General features: G+C 41.2%; 1 protein-coding gene across 3 annotated transcripts in view; it reads left to right on the top strand.

The window, feature by feature from the left end:
- The window catches only part of CAPN9 (calpain 9), a 65,687-nt gene that overhangs the window by 21,808 nt on the left and 16,091 nt on the right, over nucleotides 1-27,788 (top strand). For 2 of the 3 annotated variants that reach the window (XM_055147213.1, XM_004620310.2), the window contains 9 exons: nucleotides 2,238-2,371; nucleotides 7,281-7,449; nucleotides 8,629-8,712; nucleotides 12,640-12,725; nucleotides 16,605-16,682; nucleotides 19,812-19,972; nucleotides 20,962-21,119; nucleotides 21,457-21,665; nucleotides 27,414-27,450. In XM_055147213.1, the coding sequence (XP_055003188.1) occupies nucleotides 2,238-2,371; nucleotides 7,281-7,449; nucleotides 8,629-8,712; nucleotides 12,640-12,725; nucleotides 16,605-16,682; nucleotides 19,812-19,972; nucleotides 20,962-21,119; nucleotides 21,457-21,665; nucleotides 27,414-27,450 (1,116 nt within the window). The remainder of the gene's footprint in view (nucleotides 1-2,237; nucleotides 2,372-7,280; nucleotides 7,450-8,628; nucleotides 8,713-12,639; nucleotides 12,726-16,604; nucleotides 16,683-19,811; nucleotides 19,973-20,961; nucleotides 21,120-21,456; nucleotides 21,666-27,413; nucleotides 27,451-27,788) is intronic. The other variant, XM_004620311.2, reaches the window with a different exon arrangement.

Raw genomic sequence — 27,788 nt, 5'->3', positions numbered from 1 at the left:
AAAGATGTGTGATTTTTTTCTCTGCTTATGGTATCAATCATTTTACGGGAATTCCGTATAAGAGTACAGGACAAGCCATTATTGAATGAGCAAATCGAGCAAATCATTTGCTTAAATATATGTTACTTAGACAAAAAGGGGGAATATATGTGGATTCTCCTAGACGGCACTATCCAGAGCACTGTTCACCTTGAATTTTTTGAATTGCTTTGATGAAATGACATCGGCAGAAAAACATTGAGAAATTCAGGATAGTTCAGAAGAAATAAGTTCTAATAGAATTAAAAAGGATTTAGATAAAATAAATCAGAGACGTAAGGTCATTTACAGGGCCCCAGTCTCTGGGAGTTGGATGCCAGGCCAGGTAGAAAGGTGGGGAAGAGGTTTTGCTTTTATTTCAGCAAACAGAAACCACTTTTGGTGTTCTACAAAAGGACTGAAGCTTCTCAGTGAATAAGGGATAGCAAATGAAAAAAAATGCAGTATGGATTCCTTTTTCTTGAATTTTTGCTGGCTTTGTAAAAACAAAAGCGCTTCTTCTCTTTTGACTCAATCTTAACAAGCAGGAGATAGGCTAGTTGGACTGAGAAACGGGGGATACTCCCAATCGGCCGACAGGGAATTTTTAAAAGTATTTGCCACTCTGTGTTTTTTTTTTTTTTTTTTTTGCTTTTTGGGTCACACCTGGCAATGCACAGGGGTTACTCCTGGCTCTGCACTCAGGAATTACCCCTGGCCATGCTCAGGGGACAATATGGGATGCTGGGATTTGAACCCGGGTCAGCCGCGTGCAAGGCAAACGCCCTACCCACTGTGCTATCTCTCCAGCCCCACTCTGTGTTTTTTAATTGATGCATTTAGCCCATTGACATTGAGAAAGATTATTGTTATGGGGTTTTGTCCCATATTTATGCCAAAGTTTGGTGTATTTGAGGGGTTTGTCTTGTCTTAAAGTAGCCCGGTTAGTTGTTCTTGCAACCTTGATTTTGAGTCTATGAAGTTCCTAAGTTGTTGTTTGTGAGCTATGTGTTCCTTCTGGATATGAATGAGAGGTCTAGCTAAGTAAAGTATTTTTGGTGAGGCGTTTATTTCATTGAGTTTTTTTTTTCCCCACTGTATTGCACCACTGTCTTCGGGCCCTGAAAGTTTCATCAGAAAAGGCTACTGTAAATCTTAAGCATGCTCCTTTATAAGCCTTTTCTTTCTTTGGTCTTGCTGCTTTCAGAACTTGTCTCTGTTTATGGTTTTTGTCATTCTGATCAGAATCTGTCTTCAAGTATTTTATTTGGATTTTTTTAGCTGATACACTTTGAGCCTCCTGAATCTGCTTGCATGTGCTCTTCAGCTCTGGGAATGTCTCAGTAATTATGTCTTCAAAGTTTCTCCTTCATGAGGGTTTTCTTCCTGTCCCTCTGGGACTTCAATATTCTTTTTATTCTTCTTGTCCTTATCCAGATTTCCTCTTGACATCTGTTGGTTTATTTTGAGACTCTTTCCATTTTCTGCTGTTTTCTGGAGAGTCTCTGTATCTCATCTTGGAGCTCACTGATTCTGTCTTCAGCAGCTGAGGCCTTCCACTGAGTTTTTCAATTCACCTATCAGGTTTTTCAGATATGTCATTTCTGTTTATAATTTTGTTTGCATTTTCCTAATTTATGCTCTCAAATATTTTTATATTTTATTGGCAGCGTGTTCCATTGTTTCATTTAGCTCCCTATGCCCCCCAAATATCTCCCTTCTAAATTCCTTGTTAGAGAGGTTATATAGCTCACTATTACTGGTTGGGTCATCTCGGCTAGCTTCTCCACTCACTAAGCTTGGTGGGTTTCTGCATTGTTTTACCACTGTGAACTGTGCAGTTTGGATTTTCACGCTGGACCTAATACCAGAGGTATTAGGATGACAGAGTTCCATGGGATCGTCAGGACCCGGGCAGAAGACAGCCTCACTTACAGAGGTACTAGGTCCTTGCAGCTCAAACCTGGAAATGGGTCTGTCACCTGCCTGGGTCCCACAGGTTCCACAAAGCTCTGTCCTTGACCTCCACCCCGGCCCTCACCTGGAGGTGGCTCCGGAAACCCCCGTATTGCAATTTTCATCAAGATTCTCCATTTAGTCTGGAGGGGAAGAAAAAAAAAAACCAAGGTGATATGCATTGCAATGGGATTAACCCTCTGTATGGGTTAGCCCTCCATATGAGACATCACATAATTTCTATTTCTTTCCTCGGCCAACAGTTCTGGCAATACAATGAATGGTTGGATGTGGTGATCGATGATCGGCTGCCCACATTCAGGGACCGTTTAATCTTCCTCCACTCTGCTGATCAAAACGAGTTCTGGAGCGCCTTGCTGGAAAAAGCTTATGCCAAGTGAGTGCTAGCATCCAAGCTTGGGCAGCCCTTGTCTCAGGGACTCTATACTCCCCAGTATCCTTTCAGAGGGCTAGGGAGCAGGAGATAGAGGTACCACATTTACAGGTGCTACAATAGGAATCTCTCTGCTGGGGTTTGGTTATGATTAGGTGCTAATGGAGCAACCACAACAGTTTTTTTTTTGTCTTTTGTTCATTTATAATGGCAGCACCCATCCTCTTTCTCCACCTGCATTCAAATGTAATTTTTGACAAGATCCAGCACCTGTTAATGATAAAAGCTGTCAACAAAATGGGAACTTAAGGAACTTTTCTCAATATAGTCAAAAACATCTATCACAAACCCACAGCAAGCATTATTCTCATGGGAGAAAACTAAAAGCCTCTCTAAGACCAGGCACAAGACAAAGTTGCCCAGTATTGCCACTCATATTCAATCACTTGTATCTCTTGTCACTTGTCATCCTGTTGCTCATCAATTTGCTCGAATGGGCGGCAGTAACGTCTTCATTTGTCCCTGTCGCGTGCTAGTGTAGCCCAATGGCATCTGCTCACTCTAGGAACATGAAGAGCATCAAACCGTTTATCCAGGGTCTTGACGAAAAAGTCTGACCATCTCATAGGTGGGCAGCCAGGCGTTCTTTTGATATCCCATGGGATCCAGTCAGTAACACCTCTAGTCCAGTGATTGTCTTCAAATCGCATTATGTAACAGTAACAGTAACAGTCACTCTTATTCAATATGTACTGGAAATACTTACCATAGTAGTTAGGCAAGAAAAAGTGTATCAAGGGTATCCAGATAGGAAAGAAATACGTTAAGCTTTCACTATGTGCAGATGATATGATAATATACTTAGAAAATCCTTAAGACTCTACCAAAAAAGCTTCTAGAAACAATATATATATATATATATACATATATACAAAGTGTCAGGTTACAAAATCAATAAGGAAAAGTCAATGGTTTTCCTTTGTACAAATAATGAAACAAAAAATAGATATTAAAAAAATCACATTCACAATTGTGCTGCAGAAAACTGTTACCTCAGAATCAGTTTAATTAAAGAAATGAAGAACCTATATAAAGAAAACTATAAAACAATATTTCAAAAAATAAAAGAGGACACTAGGAAATGGAGACACATCCCTTGCTCATGGATTGGGAGAATTAACACCACCAAAATGGCAATAATCCCCAAAGATTCAATGCAGTCCTTATAAAGATACCTATGACATTTTTTCAAATAAATTGATCAAACACTTCTGAAAATCATATATAACAATATACCCCCCATTGATAGTTAAAGAAATCCTTGGGAAAAAGAATATGTGAGGCATTCATCACCTTCCCCACTTCAAACTGTACTATAAAGCAGTAGTAATTAAAACAGCATGGTCTTGGAATATAGTTGACTATCTTGACACATATTCTCAAACATGTGATCATTTAATCTTTGATAAAGAAGCATGAAATATGAAGTGGAGCAAGGAAACCCTCTTCAACAAGTGGTGCTGGGAAAAAAGGACAACTATATGCAAACCCCTCTTCCCCTCCCCCCCCAAAAGAAAACCCCTCAGACATCCTTATAATGCCAGGCACAAAAGTCAGATCAAAATGGATTAAAGACCTCAACATCAGACCTGAATCCATAAGGCATATGGAAGAAAAGGTAGGCAAAACCTTCCATGACACTGAAGTTAAAGGCATCTCCAAAGATGAAACACCACTGACCAAGGGGAGGTAAAGGCAAATATTCCACTAAACTAAGAAGCTTCTGCACCTCAAGGAAATGGTGACCAAGATATGAAGACAGCCCACAGAATGGGAAAAATTATTTACCCAGTACCATTCTGATAAGTGGCTAATATCAAAGACATATAAGTACTGGTAGAACTTCATAAGAAAAAAGCACCCAAGCCCATCAAAAAATGGGGAGAAGAGATGAACAGAAACTTCCTCAAAGAAGAAATACAAATGACCAAGAAGCACATGAAAAACTGCTCTACATCACTGATCATCAAGTAGTTGCAAACCGAAAACACCAACGGGATACCATCTTTCACCACAAAGACTGGAACACATAAAAAGAACAAAAACAATCATTGCTGGCATGAATGCAGGAAGAAAGGGACTCTGATTTATTGTTGGTGGGAATGCCAGCCTTTTTGGAAAACAATATTGACATTCCTCAAAGAACTAGAGATTTAGCTCTCATATAAACCAGCAAAACTACTCCTGGGAATATACCCTAGGGGCCCAAAATCCCATCCTAGAAAAGTCATCTGCTCTTGACTTTTACAGCACTATTTATAATAGCCAGAATCTGGAAATAACCAAATGCCCAACGACAGAACACTGGATAAAGAAACAATGCTACATCTACACAATTGAATACAACCAGTGCCAGGAAAAATGAAGTCATAAAATTTGCCTATAAATGGATAGACATGAAGAGTATCATGCTAAGTAAAATGAGTTAGAAGGACAGGGACAGACATATACTCATTGCATTTACATGTAGGATATGAAAGAATGTAGTATGAGATTAATACACAAGGACAGTAGAAACAAGGGCCAGGAGGTCTTGTCCTTGGTAGGAAGCTTGCCACGTGTGTGTGTGTGTGTGTGTGTGTGTGTGTGTGTGTGTGTGGAGTGGGGGGCAGGATAGAAAAGAGACTACTATGGCAATGATAGCTGGAAATACTCTAGACAAGAACTGAGTGCTGAAATTTGGTAAAGGGATATACATGAAACCTTTCAGTACCTGTATTGCCAACCATAATTCCCAAAGGGAGAGAGAGACAGAGAGAGAGAGAGAAAGAAAGAAAAGAGAGAGATGACAGAGAAAGAAAAAAGAGAGGGAGGGAGGAAGGGAGCGCGAGAGGGAGGGAGGGAGAGGAGAAAAGTGTCTGCCATAGAGGCAGCTAGGGTAGGGTGCCAGGAGGCAACTGGAGACACTGGTGGTGGGAAATGTACACTGGTGAAGGGATGGTTGTTGGAACATTGTATAACTGAAACCCAATCATGAACATCTTTGTAACTGTGTATCTCATGGTGAGTCAAATTTTTTAAAAAAGGAAAGAGCAAGTGGGATAACTGGATGAATATTCTGGATGCCTACTTGATTCTCCAGATTTTCCAACAAGCCCTGCCAGAACTGAAAGATCTGAGATGTAGAGATTGAAAGATTGAGGTGTTAACTTCTGCTGCCCACTGTTTTGTAATGTTCCTTTCTTTTACTTTAAGAAAAGTGTGAATTTATTATCTTAACCATTAAATATAAAATCAGCGGAAAGTGTCAGTACATTCACTGAGTTTTGCAAACATATTAATCATCCATACCCAGAACTTTTATTTTTCAAAACTAAAACTCTGCACAAATTAAACACCAGCTACCTCTTCCTCTTCTTTGCAACTCTTTCCAGCAACTGGTCTAACTTAGGAATGTCATCAATGCCCAAAGGCAATAGAAATTGACAACCGGTCTTAAGTAGACCAGTGGGGTGGGGAGATTTTGGGTGGGGAGGAATAAGATGGGGAGACACTAGGAAAATGGTTGAAGGAAGCAAACATTCTTCGGGAGAGTTTGATGCTGGAATAATTTAGGCAAGAAAGCACACCATTTGCAGTATTATAGAGCATGGTGCCTAAAAAATATAAGAATAATTTTTTAAAAGTAGAATCAGGGGCTGGAGCAGTAGCACAGCGGGTAGGGCATTTGCTTTGCACGTGGCCGACCCAGGTTCGAATCCCAGCATCCCATATGGTCCCCCGAGCACCGCCAGGACTAATTCCTGAGTGCATGAGCCAGGAGTAACCCCTGAGCATCGCCGGGTGTGACCCAAAAACCAAAAAAAAAAAAAAGTAGAATCAAGGTCATTATATTATTTGTGTATATATTTGTATTATTGTTGTAGTTAAGATACCTTATTTATAATAGTGAACAGTCACCATATCTCACCACCACCAAAACAAAGGCCACCATTTTTAATCACTAGTCAAATGGCCTTATCTTCCTCCTGCACTCCCAATTCCCAGTTCACCAACTTGCCAGCAAAAGGCCACAGAAGCCCTCTGTACTCAATGACAACGGAGCTCCCCCTGTGAATCCCTCTTGAGTTCAACCTTAATATGAAAACCATGGGGCTCCTATCATCAGAGAGAGGAGCTAGGATGGATGTTCATGCCTCCAATTCCATGAGTTCATCCACAGAGCAAAAATAAAGTAAATGTAAATGGGTTAAATCAATGACGAAGTCAGCGTAATAGGATTAAATTATCAAAGAAGATCAAAAGGTATCCCCTTTACCCACGTGCTCACCCAGATATGTGCAAACACCTATGTCACTGATGATTCAATGATTCGAGAATTAATATTCTTGAAATGACAAAGGAAATTACTTCCAGGCACATCATCTCATGTCCTCATTAGGGAGTCTTCTCCAGGGCCAGCTCTTTTTAAAAATAAAAGTAATCAGAACTTGGGCGGGAGCGATAGCACAGCAGGTAGGGCATTTGTCTTGCACGAGGCCGACTGGGGTTCGATTCCTCTGTCCCTCTCGGAGAGCCTGGCAAGCTACCCAGAGTATCCCCCCCACGCCCCCACATGCCAGAGCCTGGCAAGCTACCCATGACGTATTTGATATGCCAAAATCAGTAACGACAAGTCTCACAATTTGTTGTGAGACGTTACTGGATGCCTGCTAGAGCAAATCGATGAACAACGGGAGGACAATGCATACTAGGACAGTGCGCACAATCAGAACTTGAAAAACCAAGAACACTGATTAAACCTGTTTCCATACAATCCAGAACAAGGCATAAGGGATGGTTCTTATTAAGTCGGTCGGTGGTATTTTTAATTCCCTGCAGCAGTTTCCAAGCCTTCTTGCCTGCTTTTCAGGTTAAATGGGAGCTACGAGGCTCTGAAGTGGGGCAGCGCCATTGAGGCTATGGAAGACTTCACTGGGGGGGTGGCCGAGACCTTCACAACTAAAGAAATTCCAGACAACTTCTACAAGATCCTAGATAAGGCCTTGAAGCGGGGCTCCCTTGTGAGCTGTTCCATTGATGTAAGCAGTCACTTACTTGCTGGTATTCAAGTTACTGTGATAGAGTTAGAGATTTGGGAAGATGCCCTGGTGACATACAGGAGGATCATAAGTTTGGGGGTGGGAGTGGAGAAAGAGCCGTGTTACTTATTTTAATTAAAACAGAAGTTTTTAATGTTTTTTTAATTATAAAGATAAAACATATTTGCTGTACCAGATGAAACAACCCTGAGATATTTAAAGTATTTTTCTCTATTCCTCTTACATATTAATTGCTCTTGGTATGTGTCCTTCACACTTCTCTCTTTCTATATAAAAGTAGGCACACATAAATATACAGAAACATAGGGATAGATCAATTTTATTTTATTAAGCAGAATCTTATATACTTTTATAGTTCTTTCATTTCAAATTTTATAAAAACATAAGTAGATAAAAATCTGTCACTTTTCTAATTACATTTGCATACACTAGATATACTTTGGACTGGTGTGATAGCACAGAGGGTAGGGTGTTTGCCTTGCACACAGCCGACCCAGGTTCAATTCCTCCGTCCCTCTTGGAGAGCCCAGCAAGCTACCAAGAGTATCACACAGCAGAGCCTGGCAAGCTATCTGTGATGTATTTGATATGCTAAAAACATTAACAAGTCTCAAAATGGAGACGTTACTGGCGCCTGCTCGAGCAAATAGATGAACAATGGCACAACAGTGCTACAGTACTACAGATATACTTTACCTTGTCTAATTATGGAACCTAATAGTTTTACTTTTCTCTTGAAATCAATAGAAACTTGGAAATTTATACTTTGCTACTAAATTATCCATTTCTTCTTAGTTTTCAAGTATATCACATAAAGTTGTAATACTATTTTCTGCTTCTTATTCTCTCCTCGAGTTTATTTCTTTATCTTGCTACATGATGGGGATAGTCAAGTTGTTCTATTTGTGGTCAGAAGGAAAATTCTTCACTGGAGTCTGATTGAGGGGCTCCTCGCCTTGGGCTGGACTAGGAACTGCTGTATGTCACCGATATCTGTCTCGGGGATGTCTTATATAGTAATATGATATGTTCCAGGTCCACTGTTGGGGAAAAAGTAGGGCAGGCAAAGACTGGGAGGGCCAGACCCTACTAGAGCTAGCCAGGAAAGGAAGGTTTGACTTACATTGTGCGTCCAATGCTACTCTTTTTATGTTTTAGATAAACAGTGCTGCTGACTCTGAAGCCAGGACACCTCTGGGCCTTATTAAGGGTCATGCCTACACTGTGACGGGAATTGACCAGGTAGGCAACACGAATCCCTATTGACAGGATGCAGAGATAGACTTGGCACGTTTATCTATTTACTTATTCTGTGCTTTGTAGTTTAAACAACACTTCCAGACATTTCAGAGAATGTTGCATCTAGGAGCAGCAGACTGTAATTCAAAACAGAAAACAGAAACGTGCTGTCACACATTCCAACATCCTCTGCCTGTTTAGCAGGGAAAGGAAACTGGTCTTTGTTTGGATGTTTTTTTCTTTCCAAATTCCACATTAGTACTATTGCGAGGTTTTCCAGAGAAAAAGAATGTATAGCATATGCATATGTGTGTGATCATGGATATTGAGAAGGTCAATGATCACCCATCTGTCAAATGGCAGTTCTAGTCCAAGTAGATGTAATTCTAGTTCGCATTCCTAAAGAAACAGCAGAGGGGCTGGCGTGATAGCACAGTGGGTAGGGCGTTTGCCTTGCACTCGGCCGACCCAGGTTCGATTCCCAGCATCCCATATGGTCCCCTGAGCACCGCCAGGGGTAATTCCTGAGTGCAGAGCCAGGAGTAACCTCTGAGGATCGCAGGGTATGACCCAAAAAGCAAAAAAAAAAAAAAAAAAAAAAAAAAAAGAAAGAAAGAGCAGAACCAATAGTGCAAGTTCCAATCCAAGAGCAGAAGAGGACCAAAGTCCTAGCTTTGCTATGAGGCAGAGAGCAAAATTTCCTTTTCTTCTTGTTTTATTCAGAATTTCAATTGATTACACATGGCCTACCCACATTGGGAAGATCATCTTATTTATTCACTCTATTCAAATGCTAACTTCATCCAAAAGCACCTTCACTGACATACCCAGGATAACATATAACCAAATACATGAGCATCCTATGGCATCGGCAAATTGACAAATTTGACAAATTGACAAAATTAACATTCATGGGTCAGGGAGATGAAATAAAGGATTTTGTAGGAAGGATCCTTGTGCTTAATCCCCAGAACCACAATTTTTTTTTTTTTTTTTGCTTTTTGGGTCACACCCGGCGATGCACAGGGGTTACTCCTGGCTCTTGCACTCAGGAATTACCCCTGGCAGTGCTCAGGGGACCATATGGGATGCTGGGAATCGAACCCGAGTCGGCTGCGTGCAAGGCAAACGCCCTACCCGCTGTGCTATCACTCCAGCCCCAGAAGAACCACAATTTTCCATAAGCACCCATGGGAGTGACCCCTGAGTATTGTGTTAGTAGTAGCTCCAAAAAAATGCCTCAAAAATTAACTTTCCCAAGTTCAACCCTCCTTAGTTCTAGTCCAGGGATCCCCAGGGATCATTATGCTCCTCTGGAACAGTTCTTGTTTCTGTTGAGTTTGGAGTTTGGATTTTGAAGGAGAGGTCCTTGAAGGATGTGTGGGGAAAAAGAAGGGAAGGATGAGAAAAAGAAGGAAGGAAGGAAGGAAGGAAGGAAGGAAGGAAGGAAGGAAGGAAGGAAGGAAGGAAGGAAGGAAGGAAGGAAGGAAGGAAGGAAGGAAAAGGATGAAGAAAAGAAGAAGCCAAATACTTGACTCTCTCAGTTTAATGAACTTCAAAGCTTTGTCTTTGCCTAGTCTGTGATTCTGGGAGGTAAGTTCCAAACTCAGTTTGTAGAGGACTCAGGCATCTCTGAACTCCTCCTATGGCCGCCCACGTTTTGAGAAGCACTACAAAGGAGTGGAGAGTAAAGCATACAGATGAATGTCCATTCCTTCCTTCTCACAAAGGTATTGTGGGCGGAGCATCTCTAAGGTGACACATATAATAGGATTCCTTTAGCTACCTTTTCCTATACCTATACATAACTTGCCAATCGTACACTTGAGTAGGCATGTGGTTTTTAAAAAATTTATTTTCATAAGGTTCACATTACTTGATTATGTTCAATATTTCAGCACCAATCCCACCACCATTGCACCTTCCCACCACCATTATTTCGAATTTTCCCACCACCATTCAAGCCTGCCTGCCAGGAACACATGCTAGATAATTTATTTTCTATTGCCTTGCACGCAGCCGACCCGGGTTTGATTTCTCCGTCCCTCTCAGAGAGCTGGCAAACTACCGAGAGTATCCTGCCCACATGGCAGAGCCTGGCAAGCTACCCGTGGTGTATTCGATATGCCAAAAACAGTAACAACAAGTCTCACAATGGAGACGTGACTGGTGCCCGCTCAAGCAAATCGATGAGTGACAGGACGACAGTGCTACAGAGTTGCTTATTATGAATATCATAAGAGGTTACGTGGCCACCTTTGCGGTCATGCACTTCCGAAATTGTAAAATTGTAAATCACTGGGGTCCAAAGACATTTCTATAAGGAGCTAATCTATTTTGAGATTCATTTTGGACTCTCTGGATCAAGGCCGTTGATGCGCTGAGGTGGAGCCTGGAGGCAGATCTTGAGCGTAAACCAGGACCCCAAGCGGGAGGGAAGACAGAAGGGCCAGCATGTCTCTGCTGCCACCATGTGGCTTGGAGTCTTAGTCCCTGAATGTTTTTCTTCTCGTGGCCACTGGGGTTTCATCTGGAGTGGGCGGAGAGGGCACACCCACTCCATCTGAGGTGTCCCAGGGAACTGGCTCAGAACGGGGTCTGGAGGGATCTCTGGCGAGCTGCTATCTTTGGGATTCACTCAGGCATGTGATTTTTATTTATTATTTATTATTTGTTTATTTTTTGGGGTCACACCCGGCGATGCACAGGGGTTACTCGTGGCACATGCACTCAGGAATCACTCCTGGTGTGCTCAGGGGACCATATGGGATGCTGGGAATCCAACCCAGGTCGGCCGCGTGCAAGGCAAGTGCCCTATCCACTGTGCTATCGCTCCAGCCCGCATGTGATTTTCTTTTTTTTCTTTTTGGGTCACACCTGGCGATGCACAGGGGTTACTCCTGGCTTTGCACTCAGGAATTACCCCTGGCGGTGCTCAGGGGACCATATGGGATGCTGGGATTCTAACCCGGGTGGGCTGCGTGCAAGGCAAACGCCCTACCCACTGTGCTATTGCTCCAGCCCCCCCGCATGTGATTTTTAATGTTAAGTCTTCTTTCCAAGCACAATTTCAAGGAACAACAAAAACCTCCATTATCTCTGTTCATTGTTTCTGCTTTCTACCTATAAGGAATTTATCCCCCGACACATTTTTATTAATAAACCTCATACACTGTAAGCCTTGCAGTAACAAATTTTCACACATCAAAAACACAATTGGTGTCAAATAAATAGGACAAATGCACACGACTTCTGATTAGTTGGTGAACAGAAGCTTTTGTCTCCACTCTTTCCCTCGAAATCTCTGTAATGTGCACCAGTTCCCTCTCTTGCTCCAGGGCAGAATCAACTTTATCCACTGACTCAAGGGTTACCAATGCAGAGGATTTCATATGATACCTGAAATGAGGAGAATATTAGATTTAGAATATTTAGAAATTGTTTTCATTATTACTGCTTAAATTTCTAACATGCACTCATATTTGCACATTCATCAGTAAAATGCTAAGGATGAGGAAAATCTATCACCAGTTTTCTAAGTACTTCTGAGAACTACTCTACCTTTTGCTGTTCTAGATTTTTAGCATCACAGAAAAAATAAGCCTCTACATCCATCTCTGGAAAGATACCATTTAGAAAAAAAAAATCATTCATTTTTGTGGATAAATTTCTCATTAATTACAATTCTGCTTTATTTCACAGATGCAGCATAAGCACTTTGATGTGGTTAATAGAACATCACTGGTAATGCTAGCCACTATGTTAAATAGTAATTAGGAAAATCCAAGGACCGATTAAAAACAAATGAATTTTTTCATGCTTTCAAGGTGTTGTAGTGAAGAACTCCAGTTCTGACTGGAGTTGAACTACCTCTGTAATTAGTACATGAATTTATGCTTTCACATTTTTCTGATGTTTTTGTCTTCTTAGGTAAGTTTCCAAGACCAGAGAACCAAACTCATCAGAATCCGGAACCCATGGGGCCAGGTGGAGTGGAATGGGTCTTGGAGTGACAGGTAGTTCCCACCTTCTTGTTGGGAAGGTTTACAGAACCAGGGCTGACTTGTGCAGACACTTGAAGGAGGAAGCTTATCTACAGTTTTTTCCTGGTTCTGGATGATCTTACTTCCTCCCTTTTCTGTCCCTAAGGCCACTTTGCTTTCCATCTTGATTCTCAAGGATTCTTATATAATGAATTGTTAACTTTTATATAATTGTATTTATGCGACTGAAACATTATTTCCTGTAGGGATCTTTTGTAACTCGCCACTTTGTGAAAGGCTTTATCTCCAGTCATGAATAAGATGTATATGTCCATGTGTGTATGTGTGTGGGCATTTTGGGTGGAAGAAAAGATGGTAATGGCTATTTTGGATGTGCAAATTCTCGAAATATTGCCAAGGAGGTCATTCTCTATAGGATATTCTGAGCATCAACCCGAGGTCCGGTTACCTGGTTATGAAATAGAGGAAATGGAATAGGAAATGTGTGCATTACATAGTAATTGACCACAAATATTTATTTGACCCCAATCATAACGAAAGGTCTGCCTTTCTAGATTGTGTCACCACCTGTTCCTTGAGAAGTAGCTCAGATGATTGTGATGAGGGGATGCTTAAGTGTGCACAAGCAGTATCCTCCCTAAGATACCTCTTCACTCCCTCCTTCCTCGACCACAACCTCTCCTATCTTGTGTCCCTGCTGCCTCCTCCGCTCACCTAAGGCTCAGGTGTTATAGAAAGTTTAGAACTTAAATAAAGCAATAATGCCAATCGTATCTGTCAGCATCTCAGACAGACAAAGCTGCCAGGTTGTCAAATATCAGTGGTTTGGTGAGTTTTGTTAGCCAATCTAGCCTGAGGACACAGAACACATTTTAGAGACTGTTGATATCCCCATGATTGCTCTTGTCCTGCTGCCACTGGATATCCCAACCCACACCCCTCCCTGTCCATACCTCCCTTGTCTTCAGTGTTCTTTCGAGGAAGGGCCTTGGCTGAGACCTAACTACAGGATATCAGGGAAGGTGCGGACGCCCTCTCCTGGTGGAAATGGAAAGGACGGAAATAATGAAACCAAGATTCATGAAATCGCTTCATATTATATATATAAGATGTGTAGAATTGCTTGATTTCAAGAGTACAGCAAGTAGAGGACAGGGATGCTTTAGATATAGGAATGGCAGTTCTCTGCAGTGATTGTTTAATTCCCAAGTTCTCAGTGATTTCCAAGAATGAAAAAGGTCAGAATAATTACTTCAGACTGAAAGTTTGAAGCATGTAGAAAATTTTATTAAAACTAAAGAAAAGAAGAGAAAGAACCTCTCACACAGAGGGACTTTAGCATAGGTGACACTAAAGTCAAAATACAGGCTATTGTCTGAGGCCTTAAAGGGTAAAGAAAATAGTTTTTTAAAGGCAAATGAATCTTTGTTTCTAATCAGGTCAGGAGGATTGTCACAAAGCAGCTTATGACTCCCATTTGTTCACCTCAGATATTCTCTTAAATTAAGCCTTACTTATTTTTATAAGATAAGGCATACTGTGTTTCCATTTAGGCCAGTGGAGCTGGAAACTGATTATTTTGGGTCACAGGGTTATTGGACCTAATGGTTTGTTCTGCCTCTGCCTACACATGGATTTAAATTGGAGTCAGAGTTGGAGAAAAATTTGCTATTGCAGCTGGTGAGAGGTGACTCACCAGAAGAAGCAGGTCCCCTGGGTGGTCCACACATCATGCTGCGGGTCACAAACTCCTGGTAGTGTCACCATAAGTTACAGGTCACTTGGGTGACGTGAGGAGTGAGGGTAGAAGCCTAGAGAAAAGAGTGCTTTCATCTTCTCTGCTCACCCTACCTGAGTCACCCGGGGACATTCCTAGTATGGGTTAGGACTAATAAAGTCACTCTGGGGGCTGGAGCGATAGCACAGCGGGTTTGTCTTGCACGTGAACGACCTGGGTTCTATTCCCAGCATCCCATATCGTCCCCTGAGCACCACCAGGAGTAATTCCTGAGTGCAGAGCCAGGAGTAACCCCTGAGCATTGCCGGGTGTGACCCAAAAAAGCAAAAATTAATTAATTAATTAATTAATTAAATAAAGTCACCATGAGCAACTATGCAGCGCGGACGCTGGCATCCCAACAGACCCACAAGGCAGTTGTTAGCTGAGCTTGAATTTTCCTTGGTCTCCACAGTGCAGAAACTGGTCTCCACTACCCAAGTTTTTTTTTTTTTTTTTTTGGAGAGCCGTGGTTTCAGGCTGGAGCAAGGAATTGACTCTTTGTGGAAGAAAGAAAATCAGCCCGAGTTTCTGTTCATGCTTCCTCTCAGCCTCTAAAAGTCACAGGTTCAGGAGCTGGAGCGATAGTACAGCAAGAAGGGCATTTGACTCCCACACGGCCAACTTGGGTTCGGTTTCTGGCAACCCATACATTCCCCCAAGTCTGCCAAGAGTGACCCCCCCAAGCGCAAAGCCTGGAATTCAGCTCTGGCACCCCAACAAAAAATAGCACCACCAAAAACAAAAAAACCATCAAAAACACATCACAGGCAGCAATGAGGGCCATTTACTCAGAATGGGGAGAGACGTGAGGAATGTGCACCTTTTCCTATGCCATGTTAGTTTATATACTTTTCCCAAAGCCCCACCCAATGTAGTTCTTGTGTTATTGTCAAGGTGGAGAGCTTGGAGTTGTTGATGATCATCTTAAATGTTTTTTAAATCAGGAGTTCTGGAACTTACTCCTGATTCTGCACTCAGGGATCACTTTTGATGGTTTTAGGGGACTGTGTGGTGTTGGGATTAAATCCAGTTTGGCTGTGTACCCTTTGTTCGACAGTGGAGTCTTTCTTCCCAAGGGCTTCAGCCGTCCTCTGAACCTGGAATTTTGCATCTCTGGTTTTCTAGATTTCCTCAGCTAGGTTCTCTGTCTTAAAGGCTTCTTGCTATTGGGCTGGTTTAGGTTCCATATATTTTTCTCCCAGTATACTTTACTAGGAATCCCCTATTTCTTGGTCTGTATCAACTTATTTTACTTGCACCATCCCCCAGAAGTCCAGAATCTCAGGGTGTGAATAAAGTAGACACAGTGGTTATAGCACTGCAGTGATGGCAACTTAATGTGAACTACACTGAGCCTCAAATAACACATGGTTAATAGGATCCTTTTTTCCTATCAACATGTACTTTCCCAAATTCAAACAACCTTGGATGTGGGTTCACTGAGTATGAAGATGCAGCAACCAGAAATAAGGAGAGAGAGTGTATTATATACAGATTTTCAATTCTGTGGGATGTCAACCACCTGTAATTTCTGAGTTGTTCAAGGTCAATTATATTTTAAGGTGACTGTGGGTAGTCACAGAACACCATGAGCTATGAGGCAGAACTCCCGATTTGGAATATGATTGACAGCTCTTCCTCTGAGCCCTCTTTTCCATTAGATGGGCACATCTAACTGACAGAATCTTTTCTGACTTCTAGCAAGGACACATAAAGAAGGTACACGTAGTTATATTCACAGGCTGTGTGTAAGGTGCACTTTTCAAAGTACGAGCTTATAAAGGAGAGGTTAAGTGAGTGGTCTGAGACACTTAAATGCACTTCATGCACTTTGGCTTCCAGCTGGGATCTTGTAATTACTCTGGTGGTATTCTTTCCCATTGATGGCCCTGTGATAATCTTCTACAGAGGAAGGGCCAATGGTCACCAGGTTTATTCATTCAGCCGTACTTGAAAATGTATTTTTCAATTGGTCCCTAAGTCTCCTGGTACAGTTCTGGGGTTCAGTTAGTAGATATATATTATAGTTTCCAGGGAGGTATTTCTCCCCCATGTTCATTCTGTTACTGCTCTTTACCTTGTATCTGAATTCTGACTTTGTTTATTTCTAGTTCTTGTGAGTGGCATTCTGTTGATCCAGTTGAGCAGAAGCGGCTATGTCATGCTGCTCTCGATGATGGGGAATTCTGGTATGGTTCTTGTTTACTTACATTTTGTTTAAATTGAATTGCCTCACAGATATGATTGTGTCCTCGTGGTTCTTCACTATAAACAAACCTGCCTTTCTGCCTATGTTTTATTTTATTTCTCAAACATCAAACATTTATCTCAAACATCTTACTCATGCCTTGGTCGGCATGGAGTTTAATTGCAATATTTGGAATAGTCACCACTTCTCTATGTTCAGTTGCTTAAGAATCTCAAGGAGAGGTTGGAGCAATAGCACAGCAGGTAGGGCATTTGCCTTGCACGTGGCCGACCTGGGTTCAATTCCCAGCATCCCATTATGGTTCACCGAGCACCGCCAGGAGTAATTCCTAAGTGCAGAGCCAGGAGTAACCCCTGTGCATCACCAGGTGTGATCCAAAAAGGAAAAAAAAATTCTCAAGGAAATTAGTGTGATGTAGAAAATGTGGGTTCTCAAGCCCATCTTCCCTCTTCTACGCTATCTATGATCCAAATTGAATAATGAGTTTGAAGAAGGCATTCCTGCGTCCACACATCCATTTCCTTCATGCCTTCCTTGAGAAGAATCCTTAAAAACAACTACCTTGAGAGCATCTGGAAATACTGCCTTAATTGGGGAGGTAAAATACCTAATCCAGACTTTCCAAAGAGCTGAATATCTTTGTTTAACTGAAATATCAGGGGAGGGGGACTGGGTTTGGAACCATATCCAGTTCATTGAGTGATCACTAATGATGCTCAAGGGAACCATATGTGGTACCTGGGATTCAGGGATGGCCCCATGCAAGGCGAGCTTCTTACTCCTATACTATCTCTTCAGCCCCTGACTGAAACTTTTTATGGGACTTTATCCCTAGAAACTTTCTTCATTATTTAATATATCTTTGACACTCCAAAATAATCCATTCTTCCAAACATGAAATACCACAAATTTCTGATTTATAGTTAGCTTTGGGCTGGAGCAATAGCACAGCGGCTAGGGTGTTCGCCTTGCACGCGGCCGACCTGAGTTCGAGTCCTCTGCCCCTCTCGGAGAGCTCGGCAAGCTACCAAGAGTATCTTGCCTGCATGGCAGAGCCTGGCAAGCTACCTGTGGTGTATTTTATATGCAAAAACAAAAAAAAAAAACAAAAAAACAGTAACAAGTCTCATGATGGAGACATCACTAGTGCCCGCTCGAGCAAATCGATGAGCAATGGGATGACAGTGACAGTGACACTTATCTCTATCCCTTTTATTGTGCTGAAACCAGTCAATTATTTCCTGACTCCTCTTTTTCCTTATCACATATTCTTAAATAGTAGCATAGAGCAGCACACTAATATTCTGGTTTTCCCATTAATTTACCCTGGAACATAACCTCAGTAGACAGCTGTTGTTCTGTCTTCCATAGTTTTAAAGACAACCATTTCATTTTTTATTATTAATTACATGAATATCTCTTTCCTAGTTTCAATATTCACTTGTAACTTCCTGCTCAACTGGCAAAATAAGTCATATATATTAAAAATTCTCCGTACTTCAAGGCAACAATTATAAAAGCCTATGGTAACAAATAAGCTAAACATGTGGGCAAAGGATTTAACTCGAGAAACAGAAGACATGTCTTACATAGGTTTAAGTCCCGGCAGTATTTTATTAATTTATTTTTAAAAATTGAAACACCGTGAGATAGTTATAAAGCTTGATTAATGCTAGAGCAACTTAAAAAAATCTGGAAACCCTTTTACTCTCAAAGTCATTAGTTTATTATAAAGGACACTAAAGGATATTAAACAACATCTAGATAAGAAAAAGCATAAGACAAAGTTTCAAACAAAAGAGCCTCTGTCCTCATGAAGCTCAGAAGCTACAAGGTTCTGAGAAGAATTGAGAAGCAAGAATCTGTTAGCACTCAGTTCTTCACTCCCTCTTCCCTCACTGAACATGTGAGGGTGGGACTGGAAGTTCTGACCCTCTAATCACTTTGTTGTTTATCCACCAACTTCCCTTATTCTAAGATATTCAAAGACACCTATAACAAAAGACAACTTTATCACTTTCGACAATTAAAAAATTTGAAGCTGTAAACAAAGACAAACTTTGTTTCAGAGAAAGAAGGATATTTTAGTCAACCTTAATAGTTCCCAGGATTTTTAAATTTTCAGCTCCTTTCCTTAAAAGTTCAGATCTATTTACTCAAGTGTATACTACTCAAAATCTCTCTTTGGATCTCAGTCTATTATATTCAAAACTCAGTTCCTGATCTATTTCCCAAACTTGTTCTAATATATTCTCATTTATACTCTCTGTTCAAACCAAAAATTTCTACTAACCCTTCATTCCTTCCAGCATTCATCTAATCCATTGGCAGATCCTGTAGGATTAACCTTTAGAATGTGTCTCAAATCACCTCCTCTCCTATGACTGAACCACTCTTACCCTGACCTAGGCAAGAAGTATCCTAATTAGTGGTTTAATTTAATCTCTGCCGCTGAATTCTACCCTCAACAGAACCATGGATCATGTTGCTTTTCTGTTAATACCTCACAGTGGTTCTCTTTCTCAGAATAAAGACCACAAGCCTTTTGATGACCTCTTCACCCACCATTATCTTAGGGTCATCTCCCTTATTTTCATTCCCCACTTCAATGGCCTTCTTAGTATTTCATGAGAACTTCAAGCTCAGAACTTTCATCTGCCTGTCACTCCAGAGACTCATTTTGCATATCCTCCTGGCTTCAGATTTCCACCAGAGGAATGAGCCCTTCCTTTAAAATTTCTACCCCAGGGTATGGAGTTAGAACACTATATGCATGAAACTTTATAATTAACAGTACTGTAAACCACAGTGTCTCAAAAAATAGGAAAAATGTCACTCTTCTACACTCTCATTTTTCACCCTACTTTATTTTCCTTTATAACACTTAACATATAATCAATATTTTTGTTTCTTCTTTGGCTTCTTAGACCTTTTCAACTTTTTAAAACCTATTTTGTGTTGATCTGTTTCATATGTCCTCATATCTGGGTTCTTCCCAGTTTTTGATTTCAGGAACAGTTACTCAGAAACTGTTTGTTTAATGACTAATAAAATGAAGGGTTCATGTATCGCCCTCACTTCCATGTACTATCTCTCCACTCTAATGCAGGATGGCATTGAAGGACTTCAAGAACCATTTTGACAAAATTGACATATGCACCCTCACACCAGATGCATTGGAAGAAGATGCCCTCCACAAGTGGGAGGTGACCGTCCACCAAGGAAGCTGGGTTCGGGGCTCCACAGCTGGGGGCTGCCGCAATTTCCTGGGTTGGTAGGGGGTAGGGTTTGTTCCTGTATCTCTCCATCGCTTCCAAGTTTCCATTGTAACTCAGAGACATCCTTGTAGGAGGACCAAGACCCCAGAGAAAACTCTAAACATGAATTTAAAGAAAAAATATTAGTGAGGACTGGGAAAAAAAGGACTGTGGATAAAATTTGCTCAGGGAAAATCTCTGGTTTAACTAGTTGGGTTATCTTCCATGAGAAGTTTAGTAATGAAAAATAACTTATTTTTTGGCATTATTGCAAAGTTCAGAGAGGTATGGTGGGTTTCAGGTACAGCTTGCTCAGTCCTTTTATTTATAATTCTCTATTCTACTGTCTTTCATCTGTCGACTTCTTCCTCATTCACAGGAGTGCTGCCAGCAGCATCCAGGGTCCTTCCTGAGTCCTCATTCATTCAAATGCTCAGTTGAAACTTCTAAAGCCCATCTAATAAAAACTCTGAGCATCACTTTAACTGAAAATTCTTTGAGTTGGTGTAGTCCAAAGAATCCTAGGAGCTAATTGGCTTTGTTCCAATTCTCTGTGACAAGAGAGGCTAGCATAAACCAGAGTTCACCCTTGGAGCTGGAAAATGAGGTCAGTTCTACCCAAATCACACAACTATTGTGTGGGTGCTAGGGAACAACCAGAGACACCCTGTAATTTGAAATGAAAAATTGAAAAAATAAAATGAAGCACATTGTATTCAATTAAACCCAGAAAAAGTGGTTTTTAAATGCTGCATTCCAAAGAAGATGGAAGTGAATGGAGGAGCACTTTGCATTCTCACAAGGATTATTGAAAGTAGGACAAGAGGGTGATCAGAATACGGAGAAAGGGAATTATTTTTTAAGGTTTGGGAGTATATATATATGTGTATATATATATATCTCGGAAAAATAGGTGTATGTCTATGTGGTTTTTTATTCATTGCTTTTTTTATTGCTTTTTTTTTAAGGAAGGAAAAATAATCTGTCTCTTTCAAATTACAGATACCTTTTGGACTAATCCACAAATAAAATTGTCCCTGACTGAAAAAGATGAGGGGCACGAGGAGTGCTCTTATCTCATAGCCTTGATGCAGAAAGATCGAAGAAAACTCAAGAGATTTGGTGCCAATATGCTGACCATTGGCTATGCCATTTACAAAGTAGGTGGGAGCACAATTACTTTTTTTTTCTCTCTTTGGGTGACACCTGGCATTGCACAGGGGTTACTCCTGGCTCTGCACTCAGGAATTACTCCTGGTGATGCTCAGGGGACCATATGGGATGCTAAGAATCGAACCGGGGTTGGCCGCGTGCAAGGCAAACCCCCTACCCGCTGTGCTATTGCTCCAGCCCCAGCACAATTACTTTTGAATCCACCCTCTGAGCTCTGAATTCTCAGTTCCTCTTCATTCTCACTCTAGAGAGTCAAAAGTCAGTCCCCAGATTGTGTCCAAGGCCATCCCCCAAAGAACCACCCCTCTTGTTTTTCTATTGCAGTGTCCAGGTGAAAATGAACACTTAAACAAAGACTTCTTCAGATACCATGCTTCACTGGCCAGAAGCAAAACATTCATTAATCTGAGAGAAGTGTCTGGGAGGTTTAAACTACCCCCAGGAGAATACATACTGATTCCCAGCACTTTTGAGCCTCATCTGGAAGCTGATTTCTGCCTGAGGATCTTTTCAGAGAAGAAAGCCATTACCCAGTGAGTAATTATTGGGACAATCTCTTCATTTAATGACTCATTCATAGAGAAGTCACCAGGGCTTGTTGGGGCCATACCCCATTGACATCTTTTCACGATCTAAGAAACCTGAAGGAAGGTTTCTTTCTCTTCCTCTCTTTCTCTCTTTCTTCCTTTCTCTCTCTCTCTCTTTTTAAAGGAGCTTAAGTAAAACTCCTTATTGCTTTTTTAAAAAAATTTTTTAAGTGAATCACCATGAGTTACAGACTTAAAAATTTTTGTGATTACTTTTCAGTCATAGAATGATCAAGTACCTATCCCTCCACCAGTTCCCATTCTCCACCACCAATGTTTCCAGTATCCCTCCTGCCACACGCACTCCATATCCCCTCCCCACCGCCGCCTCTGTGGCAGACACATTCCCTTTTACTCTCTCTCTGCTTTTAGGTGTTTATGGTTTGCAATACAGGTATTAAATGGCCATCATGTTTCGTCTATAGTCTGCTTTCAGCACGCGTCTCCTGTTCCGAGCGAGCCCTCCAGCCATCCTTAACTTCATGGTCCCTTCTCTATCTTAGCTGCCTTTTCCTTCAGCAGGTGAGGCCAGCTTCCAAATCGTGGAGCAACCCTCCTGAACCCTTCTGGTCCTTATCTCTTCTATCCTTGGGTGTTAGTCTCCCCTTATGTTATATTCCACAAATGAATGCAATCGTTCTATGTCTGTCCCTCTCTTTCTGACTCATTTCACTTAGCATGATACTCTCCATGTCGATCCACTTATATGCAAATTTCATAACTTCATCTTTTATAACAGCTGCATAGTATTCCATTGTGTAGATGTACCAATGTTTTTTTAACCAGTCATCTGTTTTTTGGCACTCGGGTTTTTTCCAGATTTTGGCTATTGTAGACAGTGCAGCAATGAACATACAAGTGCAGATGTCATTTCTACTATACTTTTTTATAAGTATATATATATATATTTTAAAATATATCTCTCTGGGATATATTCCCAGAAGTGGTATTGCTAGGTCAAATGGGAGCTCAATTTCTTTTTTTTAAATTTTTTATTAGTGATCTGCAGGACTGGAGCGATAGCACAGCGGGTAGGGCATTTGCCTTGCACGTGGCCGACATGGGTTCTACTCCTCTGTTTCTCTCGGAGAGCCCTGAAAGCTACCGAGAGTATCCTGCCTGCATGGCAGAGCATGGCAAGATACCCATGACGTATTCGATATGCCAAAAACAGTAACAACAAGTCTCACAATGGAGATGTTACTGGTGCCCGCTCGAGCAAATCAATGAACAATGGGATGTGCTACAGTGCTTTTTATTAGTGAATCACCATGAGGTACAATTACAGATTTACATATTTTCGTGCTTCTGTTTCAGTCATACAATGCTCGAGCACCCATCCCTACACCAGTGCTCATTCTTCACCACCGATGATCCCAGTATTCCTCCTAACCTCACCACCCCATCCCCACACCCTTTTTGTTCTCTCTCTCCTTTTGGGTATTGTGGTTTGCAATAGAGGTATTGAGTGGCCATCGTGTTCGATCTATAGTCTACTTTCGGCATGCATCTCCCATCCCGAGCAGGATCTCCTACCACACTTTACTTGGTGTTCCTTTCTCTATCTGAGCTACCTTTTCCCCCAGCATGTGAGGCCAGCTTCTAAGATGTGGAGCCAACCTCCTGGTACTTATCTCTACTATTCTTGGGTGTTAGTCTCCCATTCTGTTACTTTGTATTCCACAGATGAGTGCAATCTTTCTATGCCTGTCTCTCTCTTTCTGACTCATCTTACTTAACATGATATTTTTCTTTTTTTTTTTTTAATTTTATTGACTCACTGTGAGATAGTCACAAGCTTTCATGTTTGGGTTACAATCTCACAATGATTAAACACCCATCCCTCCACCAGTGCATGGTACTTTTCTATGTTGAAATGATCCTAGTATCCTTCCCACCCCCACTCCATCCCCCCACCCCACTTATAATTTATATATAAATTATATATAATTGCATATAACTTCCACTTATATGCAAATTTCATGACTTCATTTTTTCTAACAGCTGCATAGTATTCCATTGTGTAGATGTACCAGAGTTTCTTTAACAAATCATCTGTTCTCCAGGGGCTGGAGCGATAGCACAGCAGGTAGGGTGTTTGCCTTGTACGCGGTCGACCCGGGTTCGATTCCCAGCATCCCATATGGTCCCCTGAGCACCGCCAGGAGTAATTCCTGAGTGCAGAGCCAGGAGTAACCCCTGTGCATCACTGGGTATGACCCAAAAAGCAAAAACAAAACAAAATAAAAAAGTTATCTGTTCTCAGGTACTTGGGTTGTTTCCAGATTTTGGCTATTGTAAACAGTGCTGCAGTGAACATGCAAGTGCAGATGTCATTTCGACTATACTTTTTTTTTTAAGTTTTTTTTTAATTAATAGTTTATTTTTAATTAGTGAGTCAACGTGAGGGTACAGTTACAGATTTATACATTTTTGTGCTCATGTTTCTCCCTTACAAAGTTTGATAACCCATCCCTTCACCAGTGCCCATTCTCCACCACCAGTAAACCCAACATCCCTCCCCCCCTCCCCAGTCCCGTCTCCCCCCACCCCACACTGCCACTATGGCAGGGTATTCCCTTTTGTTCTCTCTCTCTGATTAGGTGTTGTGGTTTGCAATAAAGGTGTTGAGTGGCCATTGTGTTCAGTCTCTAGTCTATATTTGGCCCGCATCATCTTTCCCCCACATGACCAACAACCACATTTTACTTGCTGTTCCCTTCTCTGAGTTGCCCTGAATGAGAGAACAGCCTCCAAGCCATGGTGACAACCTCCTGGTACTTATTTCTACTATTCTTGGGTGTTCGTCTTATAGTCTATTATTCTATATTCCACAGATGAGTGCAATCTTTCTATGTCTGTCTCTCTCTTTCTGACTCATTTCACTTAGCATGATACTTTCCATGTTGATCCACTTATATGCAAACGTCATGACCTCACTTTTTCTAATAGCTGCATAGTATTCCATTGTATAGATGTACCAGAGTTTCTTCAACCATCGACTATACTTTTTTGCCTCTCCAGGATATATTCCCAGAAGTGGGATTGCTGGGTCAAATGGGAGCTCAATTTCTTTTTTTTTTTTTCTTTTTGGGTCACACCTGGCGATGCACAGGGGTTACTCCTGGCTCTGCACTCAGGAATTACCCCTGGCGGTGCTCAGGGGACCATATGGGATGCTGGGATTCGAACCCGGGTTGGCCGCGTGCAAGGCAAACGCCCTACCCGCTGTGCTATTGCTCCAACCCCGGGAGCTCAATTTCTAACTTTGGGGAAATCGCCCATCCTGTTTTCCAAAAGGGCTGAACCAGTTGGCATTCCCACCAGCAGTGAAGGACAGTCCCTTTCTCCTCACATCCGAGCCAACACCAGTTGCTTTTGTTCTTTTGGATGTGGCCAGTCTCTATGGTGTGAGATGATATCTCATTGTTTAGATCTGCATCTCCCTGATGATTAAGGATGAAGAGCATTTTTTCATGTGCCTTTTGGCCATTCGAATTTCTTCTTTGAGAAAGTTTCTGTTCATTTCATTGACCTATTTTCTGGTGGGGTTGGATGTTTTCTTATAGAGTTCAACCAGTGTCTTGTAAATCGTTGATATCAACCCCTTATCAGATGGGTATTGGGTGAATATCCTTTCCCATTCTGTAGACTGTCTTTGTATTTTAGTCCTTGTTTCTTTTGAGGTGCAGAAGCTTCTTAGTTTAAGATAGTCCCATTTGTTTATCTCTGTTTCCGCTTGCTTGGTCAATGGTGTGTCTTCTTTGAAGATACCTTTAGCTTCAATGTTGTGCAGGGTTTTGCCAACTTTGTCTTCAACGTACCTTATGAATTCTGATCTGATGTTGAGGTCTTTAATCCATTTTGATCTGACTTTTGTACATGGTGTTAGGTAGAGATCTGAGCCCTTTTTTTTGGCATGTAGCTGTCCAGTTTTGCCAGTACTATTTGTGAAAAAGGCTTTCCTTGCTCCACTTCACATTTTTTGCTCCCTTATCAAAGATTAGATGATCATATACTTGAGGGTGTGTGTCAGGATATTCCACTCTGTTCCATTGGTCTGTGGCTCTGCCTTTGTTCCAATACATTCTGTTTTAATTATTACCGCTTTGTAGTAGAGTTTGAGGTTGGGGAAGGTGATGCCTCCCATCTTCTCCCCAAGGATTGCTTTACCTACTCGTGGGAGCTTATTGTTCCATATGAATTTCATGAGTGTTTGCTCCATTTCTTTGAAGAATGTCATGGGTATCCTAATAGGGATCATATTGAATCTGTACAATGCTTTAGGAAGCATTGCCATTTTAACAATGTTAATTGAGCTGTGAAGTCAAGTTATTTATGTGGGCCCTTTCTTCCTTCCTGAGAAATGCCTGCAGAGCTATAAAATTTCCCCTTAACACTGCTTTAACTGTGTCCCACAGGTCTGGTAGCTCGTGTCTTCATTCTCATTTGTTTCTAGGTACCTTTTGATTTCTTCCTTGATTTCCTCCCTGACCCACTTGTTGTTCAACATTGAGTTGTTTAATTTTCAGGTGTTTGATTTGATTCTCTGCATCTGTGTGTGATTAACTTCTATTTTCAGTGCATCATGGTCTGAAAAGATAGTTGATACAATTTCTGTCTTCCTGATTCTATTGAGGTATGTTTTGTGATCCAGCACGTGGTCTACCTTGGAAAATGTTCCATGTGCACTGGATCTTTGCAAATGACAACTCTTAAAAGGTATAAGAATAAAAGAGAAATCCAGGATGTGCCAATCCTACACAACAAGTTATCTGACCCATTAAAGTGATAGGTTAGGGTCCTCATCATTTGTAGATGGCTTCACACTGCAGAATGTGGTCCAGAAATCAAAGGGGTCCAGAAACCAAAGTTCTGAAAGGGCTATGCGTGCCCCAGAGGGTGAGGAAAGAAGGGACAACCCTGGATTCCCTCTGATTTTTGCTTCTTTGCTTTCTCTTTGAGCTTTTAGCAGTGTTTCATGGGGAGTGATGGAAGTTTCAACCTATATGAAGGAGTCTTCCAAATATTTTTTATGTTAACAAAAACTAAAGTCTCTCCTCTTCTCAATATGATAGCTTACCAACACTATAGGTTTCCCAAAATATATATAGAGAAAAATAACCAATTTTCCATGAAAACCAGAAACTAAAGAAAGATTGCTGGTTTATCATTATTATTATAATTATTATTATTTTTGCCAGACTGACAAAATAATAATTTTAATAATAATAATAATAATAATAATGCCCTACCCGCTGTGCCCTTTAGCACTGCCTTGCATGTGACCGACCTGGGTTTGATTCCTCCGTCCCTCTCAGAGAGCCTGACAAGCTACCGAGAGTGTCCCACCCACACTGCAGAGCAGGCAAGCTACCCCTGGTGTATTGGATATGCCAAAAACAGTAACAAGAAGCCTCCCAATGGAGACATTACTGGTGCCCGCTCGAGCAAATCAATAAACAACGGGATGACAGTGCTACTTTTACAAGTTCATAAGTTGTAAATTCTCCCTTAAAGATGATTATACCTACCTTTCTCATTTTCCTGCTCATGGAGGAGAGAGGTCAAATGTCTGGTGCCTACAGACACTGTGTAATGTAGACATCATTGAAAAAGAAGAAGATCAGTAGCACAAATATTCAGTGGTACATCCCTGTACCACAGTTGTCAGAGTATTTTTTGCCTCCACAGGGACTTGGATGAAAATGTGGACATTTACCTTACTGAGGTGAGCGTTTTTCATATTATATGGAGGGAGGGATTCAGTAACTCCTGAAAACTTCTTTCTAAGCATAGCAAACATCTAAAATTCTGAAGTTCAAGGAATAGTTACCAACAATAAGGGATACATTTTGATTCTAAATCTCTGGAGAAGACAGATGCCTTAGAACCCTTCATATCTCAAAAGCATTCAAGAAAGTTTTAAGAAAAATAATAAAAATAAAATTAGAGAAGTGGGTGGATTCTTTTAACATATACTTGGGGAAACACATTACTTCCTCTGTACTTTTTGTGTTGGGGGCTCACTTTTGTACTTATCCAAGGGTTGTGAGACTTCCAAAAGTA

Source organism: Sorex araneus, chromosome 9 (assembly GCF_027595985.1).
Source record: "Sorex araneus isolate mSorAra2 chromosome 9, mSorAra2.pri, whole genome shotgun sequence".
In the NCBI taxonomy this organism is placed as follows: Eukaryota; Metazoa; Chordata; class Mammalia; order Eulipotyphla; family Soricidae; genus Sorex; species Sorex araneus.
This window is presented reverse-complemented; position numbering and strand designations above follow the sequence as displayed.